Here is a 14,235-nt window from a genome sequence, read left to right as displayed (position 1 = left end):
TTAGCAATCCCTTACTTCTCCAGAACAAGGGGAGAGGGCGTTTTGTAGTCCCCTGAGATAGCAGGGAACAATGCAAACTTATAACAGTTGAAAGGCAAACAGCATACAAAGTTATCGGCTCACAAAGGCTTTTCAAACGGATATAATAAAACGCTTTTAATAGACAATATTTGGGCAACATATGAGCAGCTATAATAAATGTAGTAAAATAAAGGCAAGTTTTGCTGATTTGCACATATATGATAGTTTGCTTTGCATATTTGCACAGAAGATATAGTTATATTTAGGATTATATTTTATGCTGTACTGTGGGTCCTGCGCCAATCTTGCCTTTAATTTACTACTACTGACTCACGTCAATATTGAGAAAGCTGCGGTCCATTCTGATTAATTATATACATCTGTGGCGCTGTTAAAACTTTTTTTAATAACTGTATAAACAGTAAAATGCAAGTGAAATACATATAGGGACACAAGTTTACCTGCCATAAAATTTGTAATTCTTGGCAGGCAGTTTTGGGATTTCGGCATCCCTACCAGATAGAACAGTCTTTCATGGTAGGGAGATTTCCTTTTACTTTCTGTCCTGAAGACACAACAGGAAGTGAGAGGACATTGGTACTAAGACAGTTATCAAGGAAACAAGTGTCCTTAGTCTGACAATGATGAACCAGGGCAAATAGAGAGGATGAATCCCCTTAGGCAGGCCATAGACGGTGAAATTTTTTTTTTTTCTGTAACAAAGAAATTTGCACGATTTCCCCATCAACACAGACAGTGTTTGTAGGGGAATCCCCCCTGCCGACCAATTGTCTGCTAAAGGAGGTGAGCAGGGGAAGCCGTCCCCGCCAGGAGAAGACAGCGATTATCGCTAGAGATGCACCGAAATTCCAGCCGAAAATGGCGTTATCAGCATTCGGCCAGTGCCGATAAGAGAGAAAGATGACACCGAAAACGCACCGCAATTTTACCGCAAATCCATTGAGATTTTGCCGCAATTTTATCGTGATTTTGGGCCGATTTTACCATGATTTAAGGTGCTTATGGTGTGTTTTTCATAGGTAATGTGACTCAAAAATAGCATCAAAAACGTAACAAGGGAGCGTTAATGATGCGTTCTTGCTGTGTTTTCAATGCATTTGAATTAGGAGGTGCATTTTTTGTGCATTTTTATATGCAAAAATGCACCAAGCTGGATTTTTAAGAGCAATGGAAGCCCAACGAACCAGTGTGCAGACATAATGAGAATTTAAAGGGATACATTTTTCTTCAGCTTTTCTTGCGCTAAAGGTGCGATAATGGCCGACAATAAATTCATATTTATTTAAATTGATGATATTAATTAAAAAGTTGAATATAATACAATTATATATAAGAATATAAATAATTTAAAAAAACTGTCATTTTTGGTTTTCAGCCAAGTGCATCCTGCATTTTTCGGTGCCAAAATTTTTATTGGTGGCACTTCTAATTATCGCTAGTTGGCTATAGCAGGCTGAATGTGCCCAAGTTGATTGCTCGATCCCATTAATGTTTCGGGTGAGATTTGAACTGTGTATAGAGGCCTTAGAGGGGACCAGATAAGGGGAAATATAGAGTGGCTCCAGCAGGATATCTTTTTCCGTGGAACAGATCCCCCACAGCCTCTCTCTAAAGTGCTCTGGGATGAGCTTGCTTGCCCCTACCTCTACCATGTTAAGAGTGTCGCGCCATGATACCAAGGCCAGACCAGAGCTGGAGGAAGAGGAGGAGAGCCCAGGAGCCACCTCAAATAAGTAATAATGGTTTCCCCCTACTACATAAGAATTTAACCCTACCAGTCCGGGGGGGGGGGCGGGGCTGTTATCTACTGCGGGGGTCGTTTCGTATTACATTCCCACAGTTCAGCTTTATTGAGTACATAACTGCATTGAATGTTGATTTATGTATCTTGATTTCACAACCCTAGGCGCTTTTTCATGATTCCTGTCGTTCCCTAATCAGAAAACCCTCCTGTGTGACACCTTATATGTGTAAATAATAAAAAATAATAAAAAATGTGGCATTGCCCTCCTGGCTTTCCACTGTGGAAGGATTGTGTGATTTACAAAAACTGCTCAGCAGAACCACCTATTGTCTGACAAATAAACTATTTCAGATAGCTCTTCAGATGTTTATTTTCAGCATGGCTTAAAATAAGCAGACATGATATCTGAATTGGCTGCTAGAGGTCATATAACTTGGCTCTTAGCCATATTCAATAAACACATACAATATATGCCTATCCATTATTCAATATCCAATATATACACTATACTATCACATTATGAAGTTCAAGTGTTTCCAGTTAAACCAGAACTTCCCCATAAAGGGCTTGAAGTTCTGTTCCTCCTCCAAACTAGCCCCCCCCCCCCCGTACCTCCTCCCATGCTCGCCTCCAGGACTTTTCCAGAGCCTCTCCAATCCTCTATGGAATTCCCTACCCCAATCTGTATGATTATCTCCTACTCTGTTTGCTTTTAGATGATCCCTATTAACTATCCTCCTCAGAGAAGCCTACCCTTCCTCCACCTAACCCCTGTACTTTGATTTTCTCAGTCAGCTCACCGAGCAGAGGACTTAATAAAAATAGTGGGTATTGCATATTTTTATGTCATACAATATTTGAGCAGCAGTTTTTCCAACAAATTTTTTTTGTAAAAAATACACTTTAATGAATTTGAATGCACAAAATAATACCCTAATGTAAATATAAAAGATGATGTTGCACCAAGTAAACAGATACCAAACGCATCACATACTTTAAAATTGTGTGTACCCATGGAACGGCACCAGAGTACCTAAAAATCTCCATAGGCGATGCTTTAAAAGCCTTTACAGTATACCAGTTCAGAATTACAGAAGAGGTCTGGAGCTAAAATTATTTCCCTCGCGTTAACATTTATGATGATACCTCAAATGTGTGATGCAATCGGGATTTACATATGTGTGTGGGACCTATATGCATGTTCACATTTGCAAGTTAGCACGGGGAATGGACGCACTAAAAATTTTAATTTTTTATTTAATTATTTATTTTCTAAGCTACTAGGATTACGTTTACATTGAACAGAATTTTGACCCTAGAAAATGATATCTCGATCACTGCTGCAGCTGGTGACAGTATGTCCCTGGACGGGAAGAGGTTAAGGGCACTGTTAATGCTAGGACAGGGCTCTCTTAGCTTTCTAAACAAAGACCTAATTTACCATCCTTCAGACTTTAAGGGGGCTGGACTGAGCCCAGTAAGAGTAAAAAATGCCAAAGTGTGAGTGGAATTAAATAATGCCTCGGGCTTGAAAGCCAATTGGAGTAATAAAATGACAGAGTGCCTATAGTCGGTAGGGGTAGTTAGTAGGGGTAGGTATAGTGCCCCATCATTGGTATTAGTAGAAGGAATAGTGCCCCATCATTGGGGTCAGTGTGAGAAATTATGCCTCGCTGTTGGTGTCAGTGGAAGGGGCGGGGCCCATAATTGGTGGCAGTGGCAGAAATAGTGCCCTATAGTTGGTATCAGTAGGAAAAATGGTGCCCCATCTCTGGTGTCAGGGGGAAGAATAGTGTTCCATCATTTATATCAGTGGGAGGAATTATGCCTCATTGAAGGAATGGTGCCCCTTTGTTTGTGTTAATGGGAGGAATAGTGCTCCATGGGTCAGATAAAGGCAAGCCAAAAGCCATATTCAGCGTGTGGGTTGCAGTTTGGAGACCATTGTGCTAATGCATACAGACATTTTAGACAATTGTGTATTTCCAACCTTATGACAGTATTTAGTAGGCCCTATTCTGTACCTGCACGGCCCTTACCCTGTGCACAAACCACGTCAATAAAGACATAGTTTGATGAGTCTGGTGTGGAGGAACTTGATCTCAAGTCTTGATCTCAACCCTACTGAACATTTTTGGTATGATTCAGAAATCCAACTGTTAGCCAGGTCTTTTCATCCATCATTGACCTTACAAAATGCTCTCCTGGCTGAATGGGCACGAATTTCCACAGACACACTACAAAGTCTTGCAGAAAGCATTGCCAGAAGAGAGGGAGCTGTTACACCAGCAAAGACATGGCTTATTTCATATTAATGCCCATTGTTTTGTAATGGGATATCCAACAAGCTCATACGAGTCTGATGATCAGGTATCCACAAACTTTTGGTTATATAGTATATACCCCTGTTGCAACGTAATCCTCCAAATAAACTGTCTATCCACAATGAATTACTTGATTAAACCATAAACTGCTATGATATATGAATGATTTACAGAAAAACATGCCATTAACCACCTTTTACACATAAACTGACCAAAGGTAAAGTACAGAACATAGACACCATGGCTCCCACTATCTCCTAAACATCTGAAAGCAAGCAAGGCCCCAAAACCGTTGTAAATATAGTTCAACAAATACACATTCTTGCATGTATACAGGTTGTATTTTAAACTAATAAAATGAATTATTTATGATATTTTTGACCTTCACAAGATCTTTGTAATTTTGTATTGCCTTGTACATATTATTTAGCAGATTCACACGTGTGAGAATGAGTAACAAGATCCAGATTCATAATAAAAAAGAAACAAACTCATGCTTACCTTTTGGCACTAGTGGATAATTTGGCAGCAGTTTTGCTGGATATCTTTCCTTCTTTTTTCTTGGGTTGAACCTTTTCCCGCTCTTGCTCATTTTGAACCCCATCCCGTTGGTCTCCATCAGAGCTACCTCCGCTAGTTGTTGGACTGTCATCCACCCTTTGGCCTTCAGTTGACATTTTGAGGATCTACATGACAACAAAATATGAATCGTTACTAAGAATTGTATTATCAGATTGATAATGATTTTTCATCCAATAAAAATAAAGATGAGATTTTTTTTTCCTCTCTCTAAATAATCACACAAGGTAGAGCCAATAAAGAACAATTATTATACTCTGTACTGATCCACACTTATATCTGAATTTTATTATTCCTATTTGAATTGGAAAATTCCTATTTTAATTTTAAATCAGATTTCTCATATCGTCTTCCAGGACAGCCTTTGAGATATAGGGCTCCTCCCTCCGGGACAGGAAACACGTCAAGCCAATTAAATAAAAGGTGTGGTCCTCCAGGCCCTCCTCAGTTTTTGTGTTTCCTGCCGGACGGGAAGGAGCACGTCTTGGAACTGGTAAGGGGAGCTCCTTCTCAGGGGTTTTACCTGGGGAGAGCGCCTTGATGGACCTGGCCCTTAGCACCCCTCGGTCCGAATGAAGGGAGGAGAGGGTAGCTTTCAGTCCCCGCTGCCATTTAAACGTTCGGAGAGAACGGGACCCCGATACGTGGCAATCTCCCCCTCGGAGCGCTAACCGCTCGTACCTGTCGGTCGGAGGCGGCGGGAGACGTTCGCTCTACCGACCGGCGTTCGGGTACTGTGAGCGGTACGTTCGTAAGAACGCACGGCGTCGGGGCGGAGTTTTTGCGCTCTGGCGTACGGAAGTGGGAGAGACGCACTTCCGCCGGATTCGCGTCATCAGGGGGCGCCGCAGGACCCGTTCCAGTCCTTTGGGCGCGGCGGTGTGACTACAGGGTTGCCTGGAGCAGTGTGAAGGCTCAGAGAGACTGAGTGATACACAGGAACCATGGAGAGTGCGGTTGTGCAGGTGGACTCCGGTTCAACAGGCTCCAGTACCTCTCAGGTAAGCTTGGTGAGGGCAGACCAGGACTTACACTGGGGGGTGGGGGGTCACTCTGACCCGTAGCACCTTCCCGGGGTGGAGAACCTGCTGGTGAAGGGGGGCACTTCCTAAACAGACCCTAGAAGCACAGTGGTGTGGTCAGGGGTGGTATTTTAATGGGACCCTGTTTTTCTTTGTTTTTAGGTTAAACAGGACAGAGCCCAGATACCTTTACCCAGAAGGAAATGTGCCGTGTGTGGGGCTAAGTTAGGCACCGGTTGGGAGAAGCCGCTTTGCCCAGATTGTGTCAGTAGCCTGGTAAAAGAGGACTCGGTGGCAGCTTGTCACAATGTTTTAACATCCGTAAAGGATGAGATTGCATCCACCTTCCAATCTTTTAAAAACATGATGGATAGGATGCAGGGTCCTTCTGTCTCTTTACCCAGAGCCGTGAGTATGCCTTCCTTATCCGAACCAAGTCAGGAGGAGGAGGTGGATAAGGAGAGGTTATCCAGGTCATTAGCCTCCTCTAGGACAGAGTCTACTTCAGAATCTGAGGGGGAGGAAGAGGCCATTAGATCAGCCAGATACAAGCTGTCTTTGGATGATGTGGGTGACCTCCTCAAGGCTATATATGACACCTTAGAGATCAGAGAAGAACAGGTCCAGCTTTCAAAACACGACATGATGTATCAAGGGTCGAGTGTAATGAAAGACAGGGTATTCCCCGTCCATAAGTCGCTAGTGGAGGCGATTCTGCTGGAGTGGGAACAACCGGAAAAAAGGCCATTTTTTTCAGGTAGCCTTAGAAGGAGGTTCCCTTTTGAATCGGATGCGGTGCATCCCTGGAACAAGGTTCCCAAATTAGACGCTCCCTTGGCTAAGGTCTCTAAGAAGACAGATTTGGCCTTTGATGATATGGGTTCACTCAGGGACCCTATGGATAAGAGGGGAGATCTGCTGCTCAAGAGAGCCTGGGATGCCTCTTCCATTGGGCTTAAACCGGCCCTAGCAGCTACCTGTGTGGCCAGAAACTTGGAGTGTTGGCTTACACAGTTACAATCACATATTTCTGCAGGTACTTCTAGGCAACAGCTGTTGAAGTCCTTTCCGCTACTGTTTAAAGCGGTGGGCTTTTTAGCGGATGCCTCTGCAGAATCAGTCAAACTGGCTGCTAGATCAGCAGCACTAGTGAACGCTGCCAGAAGGGCCGTTTGGCTTAAGACCTGGTCAGGAGACACAGCTTCAAAACTAAAGTTGTGTGGATTACCCTTTTCAGGGGACCATTTGTTTGGGCCCGGCCTGCAAGAGGCGTTAGAGCGCACGCAGGATAGGAAGAAAGCTTTCCCAGAAAGGAAAAAGAGACCTGAAGGGAAACGCCTTTTTCGAAGCCCCAGGCAGCAAAACCTGCAGGAAAGGGAGGTTCGCCCCAAAAAGCATTGGACGGGTCACAAGGGAAGAGGCAGAGGAGGTATCTTATTCAATCCTCCTCAACCCTCCCCTAAAACCCAGTGACTCCTGCGTCCCGGTGGGAGAAAGACTGGGGAAGTTCCTCCCACAGTGGGAAGCTTCAACCGAAAGTCCGTTCATTCGAGATCTTGTAAGGAACGGCTACAGGTTGGAGTTTGGTTCAGTTCCCCTCCCGAACTTTCAAGTAACAAGGTTACCAAGGGACCAAGAGAAAGCAGAGGCTTTGGCTCTTCTTCTGGGGGATCTGGTGGACCAAGAAGTAATGGTGCAGGTACCTCAGGAGGAGCGAGGCTTGGGGGTTTACTCCCACGTATTTGTGGTAAAGAAACCTTCGGGGAAGTTCAGGTTAATACTGAATCTCCGTCCCCTGAACAGATTTATAAAATACAAGCGGTTCCGGATGGAGTCAATCTTCTCGGTAACCAAATTCCTGTTTCAGGGCTGTCACATGGCCACAGTGGATCTCAGGGATGCATATTTGCATATCCCGATTCATCCGGAATCTCAGAGATTTCTCAGGTTGGCGGTGAGGTTGAACACGGGGGTGTTACACCTCCAGTTTCGAGCTCTCCCCTTCGGGCTTTCAGCCTCACCAAGAGTCTTTACAAAAGTTCTGGCAGAGGCACTGGCCCCATTAAGGCTCAAGGCTATAACAGTGATCCCATATCTGGACGATCTACTGTTCATAGCCCAGTCGGCCCAACAGCTGCAGAGGGACATACAGGAGGCCTTGGTTTTCCTGCGCTCACTGGGGTGGCTGATAAACCAGGAAAAATCCCAGCTGACCCCCTCACAGGAGGTCCTGTATTTAGGATACAGGATTTCTTCAGTGGAAATGAGAGTATTTCTTCCGGAGGAGAAGATCGGCAAGCTAGAGCAGGCGGTAGCCCAGCTTCAATCTGGTCGGGAAGCCCAGATCAGGGAGGTGATGAGAGTCCTAGGGTTGATGACATCATGCTTTCCAGCGGTGGCCTGGGCAAGACATCATCAGCGTCCTTTACAAAGTCTCATGCTCCGTTATTGGGATGGCAGGCAGGAGAGCCTGGATCAGGTTATGCCCCTATCCTCGGCAGTCAGGAGGTCTCTTTGGTGGTGGCGGGCCCAGGTCAACCTAGACAGGGGTCTTCCCTGGTCCCCACAAGCTACGGTGGTGGTCACGACCGATGCCAGTGCGCTGGGTTGGGGTGCCCACCTAGAGGGAACCTTAGCCCAGGGTTCCTGGTCGAACCTAGAGACAGGTCGTTCCTCAAACCAGAAGGAACTTCTGGCAGTCTGGAAAGCTATAGAAACATTCCAGTCCCGGTTACATGGCAGGGATCTGCAAGTTCGCTCAGACAATGTGACAGCAGTAGCCTACCTGAACAAGCAAGGGGGAACCAGAAGCCCTGCACTGCAGGTAATTGCGGACAAAATCTTCTGCTGGGCAGAGAAGAATTTGTCCTCAATATCAGCCATTCACCTAAAGGGAACCCAGAATTTCCTGGCCGACTTTCTCAGTCGCCAGAAGATAGGTCAGGACGAGTGGGCCCTCAACAAGGAAGTGTTCGAGGAGATCGTGTCATGCTGGGGAAGGCCAGAAATAGACCTATTTGCAACAGAAGGCAACAGGAAGGTGACACAATTTTTTTCGGTTCACCCACAGGATCGGGCCAGGGGGATAGACGCCCTTGCCAATCCATGGATGTTTGGCCTGTGTTACGCCTTTCCTCCCGTAAGGATGGTGGCGGAGGTTCTGCAGAAGTTCCGTTCGGAAACTACGGACCTCATTTTAGTAGCTCCTTTTTGGCCAAGGAGACCCTGGTTTGCCAGCATAAAGAGATTGGCCGTACATCCTCCGCTGTTTCTACCAGTCAGGGAGGACTTACTTTCCCAGGGGCCGATCCTGTGCCCTCAGATAGAGAGGCTCAAGCTTGCGGCCTGGTATCTGAGGAACAAATCTTAAGGTCACAGGGTTTCTCAGAGAGAGTGATTAAGACCTTGTTAGAATGCCGTAAACCTGTTACTAGGGCAATTTACGCCAAGGTAGGAAAGAGGTTTAATTCCTGGTTGCGAGAACAGGGGATTGCAAGTCCCGGGGTCCCGGCAGTCCTAGATTTTCTACAGGCAGGGGTAGAACTGGGCCTATCTATCAGCACTCTAAAGGTACAGGTGGCGGCCTTAAGTGTTTTCCTTCAGTCCTCCCTTCAGCAGAATCCATTTGTCAGGAACTTCTTCAAGGCTCTATCTAGATCCAGGCCTGTGAGAATGAAGTCCTGTCCTACTTGGGATTTGGCCTTGGTTCTTAGAGCTCTGACCCAAGATCCATTTGAACCATTAGAGGGGGCTTCACTTAAGTGGATTGTACTAAAGACTGTATTTTTGATAGCGATCACGTCAGCTAGAAGGGTCAGTGATCTACAAGCGCTCTCGGTCAGAGAGCCATTTCTGTTAATCTTAGAGGACAGGGTAGTACTTAAGACTGATCCTAGTTTTCTTCCTAAAGTGGTGTCCACTTTTCATAGGACACAGGATATTATTTTGCCAACTTTTTTCTCAACCTCAGACAAGGATGAGGCGAGATCTTTAAGTTTGTTAGACGTCAGGAGAAGTCTATTGGTTTTTTTTTTTTTTTTTTTTTTTAGAAGCCACTAAGGTCTTCAGGAAGTCAGACTCACTTTTTGTTAATTTTTCGGGCGCCCGCAAGGGCTGCAAGGCGTCCAAAGCGTCTATCGCCAGGTGGATACGAATGGCGATAGTTAAAGCCTATGAGTTAGAGGGGAAGCAGGCACCCTTAGTTAAGGCACACTCTACAAGGGCGGTTTCCGCATCATGGGCAGAGAGGGCTGGAGCCTCTCCGGAGGAGATCTGCAAAGCAGCAACGTGGTCCAGCTACTCAACGTTCGCAAGACATTACCGTCTGGATTTATGGTCTGATAAAGAGCAGACTTTTGGACGTAAGGTCCTCCAGGCAGTGGTCCCGCCCTGACAAGGTGAGCTCCTTGCTTATCATCTCAAAGGCTGTCCTGGAAGACGATATGAGAAAACCGGAGTTAGACTTACCGGTAACTCTTTTTCTAGGAGTCTTCCAGGACAGCCTGGCTTCCCACCCAAAGTTGTTTAAATTGGACTAAGTGGTGAGGATGTGTATTAACATGATTGTTAGTGTGTTATGTCTTTCAGAGCCTCCCGGCGGTTCTTGGAGTAAAACTGAGGAGGGCCTGGAGGACCACACCTTTTATTTAATTGGCTTGACGTGTTTCCTGTCCCGGAGGGAGGAGCCCTATATCTCAAAGGCTGTCCTGGAAGACTCCTAGAAAAAGAGTTACCGGTAAGTCTAACTCCGGTTTTTACATGCCTGTGCTAGGTACATCCAGTATAAGAAATGCACAGTGCTGTGTGGCTGCAGAGCAGTCACCATACTAATGGAGGTGCAAGCTACCACCGGGGCAGTTCTTCCTGTTCCTAGCCCTGATACTGTAGGCCAAACCCACATAAATACCTTCACCAGATAAACAATTAATTAACACACAACATCCGTTTTGGCAAAATAATTGGCTGCGGCACCCTTATTGGTTTAAACAATGTATTATCCATAGCTCTTATTATCATATAACATCATAAATTCAACAAAACTATTTTCTTTCTGCTAAGTTTTTAGAACTCGAGCAGCAATCCACATATTTAAATATAAATAACATTCCCCACTAGAAATCCAGGGTAACCCTACCACATAAACGTGCTCGCAACTGGGGCTGGAGGGAGCTCCTGTCTTCCTTCTGTGGCCACCGGAAAAGAGAGAAAACCCCTCTCCTGGTACCCTTTTATAAACTATCCCAGCGTCCTGATTGGCTCATCCCGAAATCCCTTGTTTTTTCTCCTTAATGGGGCAGCATCCCTAACTACCAAATACCCCTATGGCTATTAAATGTGCTTAAACTAACCCAGGGTGGGAAGGCCACAATCTCAGGAAAGTGGGCCCATATTGTGCCCCTTTTTTCATTCTTCCTTGGTAACAACATCAGTGCATTCCAGCAACCATATGTAGAAGTAGTCAAAAGTCAGTGACAAAGCCCAACTTGCCTTCAGTTACATTTTTATGAAATTGTTTAGTTCCTGAACCTTTCTTTTTCTGCCTCTAAATTATTTGTTTGGAACACCAGTGCACATCGGTTGCAGTCATGTGCACTGCTCTATGCCCATTAAAAATTCCAGAGTCCGATCCCGGAGCAAGCAAGGGTGGCTAGGTTGCTACATACAGGGAAACCTTGGAGAATGAACATTGTCTAACAGGAAGGCGGATTACAGCAGCAAAAAAAAAAAAAAAAAAGGGGAAAAGGAAAGGCTAAGAGCAATAAAAGGTGCTTTTTAAAATTAGGAATATATACTTGAATAGAATTATTTCTAAACCAGAGTTTAATGTCACTTTGAGGTGCAATTAAAACCACTGATCTGTTTCCCAAAGCAGTTACATTTAAGACATGTCTTCAATGATATCTGTTACAGTTACTAGTATGCTTACGTTAACTCTCAACGGAACTGTCAAACTATCAAATGGCCGGTATCATAGATAATCATATGCAATGCACCATGGCAACTGCAGATCAAGCAGAGGCTAAGGCTACATGTACACTAGCCTATCCTGACTGCGGCCGTGGGAAAATGTAAAGCGCATTTTTGCCACATTTTGCGTTTTTCTGTGGCCAACGTTCAAAACGTTCCTATCCTGAACACGATTCTTCCGCATTCAGGAGAGGGAGGTTTAACCTCACTTAAAGCGGGAGTCCACCGGGACTCCGCGTTTTTTTTTTTTTTTTTTAAAAGCCAGCAGCTACAAATACTGCAGCTGCTGACTTTTAAATAGTGACACTTACCTGTCCAGCGCGCCCGCGATGTCGGCACCCGAAGCCGATCGCTCGCTCGTGCCGCCGCCATCTTGGGTATGGGAATCAGGAAATGGAGCCTTTCGGCTTCATTTCCCGGTTCCCTACTGCGCATGCGCGAGCCGCGCGGCGCAATACGGACGGTCCCCGCTGCCTCTGGGAGCTGTGTGTTTCCCAGCAGGCAGCGGGGCACTTGCTGAAGGGGGCGGGCGCTTGCGGAAAGGGGCGTAACGTACGCCCCTTTCCGCAGAGAGCTAGCCCGGAAGTGGGTGCAGTTACCTGGATTATCCAGGTAACTGCACCCCCCTCCCCCCTGAAAGGTGCCGATTGTGGCGCCGGAGGGGGGGGGATTCCGATGAGCGGAGGTCCATTTTAGGGTGGACCTCCGCTTTAAACGTGGCAGCTCCTAAACTCTGCTAAAAGCCTATGGGCACATGGACATTTAGGCTTTTATGGAGTTGAGTTTACGAGCTTTGGCCAAAAAAACTAGGAGTTGGCAGTGTACATGAAGCCTAATATGGCAGCTCCCTATAGGGACTGTTTCAGACGGGCTTCAGCTTGCGTGAACAGTAAGCTCTCTCAAAGTATTTGCAGTTTTCAGCAAGCTTTGTTGAAGGATTTAAAGTATCATTCAACTTCAGTTTGTAAATGTTGAACATTCTATTGGGAGTGCTGATTGCCACTTTAATCACTTGCCATAGGACATCCTCCTCTGATTGTGCCCGCTGATCACAGATCGGGGTATAGAGCTAATCAGGAGCCCTTTACCACGTGATAGGCTGTCTCCAATCACAGCTGATCATGATGTAAACAAAAGCCAGTTATCGGCATTTCTATCTTTTCACTGACAGCGCAAGGAGAGGAGGGCCAATAGCTGGCTTGTCAGAGTACCGATTATCAGTGTAGTCCCAACAGTGCCCACCAGTGCTGCCAATCAGTGCCTCCTCATCAGTGTCACCTATAAGTGCTGCCTATTAGTACCGCCTACCAGTGCTGCCTATTAATACCACCTACCAGTGTCGTCTATCAGTGCAGCCTCATCAGTGCACATCAGTGAAAAAGAATTATCTGTTTGCAAAATTGTATAACAAACTATGAAAAACTTTTAATTTTTTTCAAAAACTTTCAGTCCCTTTTTGTATACTAAAAAATTTAAAAAAACCCGGTGGTGCACAAATGCCACCAAAAGAAATCTCTAAACGTGTAAAGAAATTATAAAAATGTCTTATGGGTGCAATGTCAAATGACTGACCAATTGTCATTCAAAGTGTGACAGCGCTGAAAGCTGAAAATTGGCCTGGGCAGAAATGGGGTAAGCCAGCTTCTAGCAGGCTTTCAACAAGCTTCAAGAAGTGCTGAAGCCTGCAAGCCTGTTTAATGTGGCAATCAGCACTTCCATTAGGAGCTGTGTTCAACGTTGAGGCTACTTTCACACTGGGGCGCTGCATGCTCTGGCGATAAAGCGGCGCTCTACCATCGTTTTAGCGGCGCTATGCGGCCGCTAGCGGGGCAGTTTTAGCCCCCACTAGTGGCCGAAAAAGGGTTAAAACCGTGGCGCTTTGCAGCGCTGCCCCATTGTTTTGTGTTGGAAATTAATGGTACTTTAAAAGCTTCAACAAAGCTTGCTGAAAGCTCTACAAATGCTTTGTTGAAGCTTGGTGTTGACACTGTTCTCATACAAGCTGAAGCCCATGTGAAACAAGCCTAAAGGATAGGAGGGTTTAGTTCTGTTTACAGTACAAAGACCTCACCAATAGAGTCACCCAGAGATAAGAAAAGCTGTTGGCATCCCTAGGCGATTCCATTGGTGTAGTGTTCTCACCTGTAGGCATTCACCCAAAATTAGCAGATCAATAAATAAACCATAATTTGCATGCATTCCAATTTGCGTCTAAACCTGTTACATTTCTATAAAACATTCCGTGACATGTAAATCGTTCGGCCTGAAGCTGCTGCAGAATAATCACATTTTATCACTTACGTTTAAATTTTACAACAGGATCGCTCGCTCGCAGACTTAACGAATTTTATCATATTTGTTTCTGGGCAATAGAACTTTAGGAGAAGGCGCCGATAGCTGCAGGAATCAATTTACGGCCGTTTGTAACAAATTTAAGGAGCGAGTATGATGTTTAACAGTTTGGAAAAGCTTTCACAGATGCAGGCTGACATTATGTTATCCTGACTAATGAGAACAAAGCGCTTCAATGCAGCTCTAGGAAGCTGTCAGTGTGCTG

General features: G+C 45.3%; 1 protein-coding gene across 1 annotated transcript in view; it reads right to left on the bottom strand.

Annotated features, from left to right (window-relative positions):
* The window catches only part of UBE2E2 (ubiquitin conjugating enzyme E2 E2), a 327,402-nt gene that overhangs the window by 264,026 nt on the left and 49,141 nt on the right, over nt 1-14,235 (bottom strand). Inside the window, exon 2 of the mRNA XM_077491414.1 lies at nt 4,612-4,796. Coding sequence (XP_077347540.1) covers nt 4,612-4,787 — 176 coding nt within the window. The 5' untranslated portion in view covers nt 4,788-4,796. The remainder of the gene's footprint in view (nt 1-4,611; nt 4,797-14,235) is intronic.

Source organism: Lithobates pipiens, unplaced genomic scaffold (assembly GCF_037356315.1).
Source record: "Lithobates pipiens isolate NorthernLeopardFrog02 unplaced genomic scaffold, aLitPip1_a1.2 Scaffold_19, whole genome shotgun sequence".
NCBI classification, from domain to species: domain Eukaryota; kingdom Metazoa; phylum Chordata; class Amphibia; order Anura; family Ranidae; genus Lithobates; species Lithobates pipiens.
This window is presented reverse-complemented; position numbering and strand designations above follow the sequence as displayed.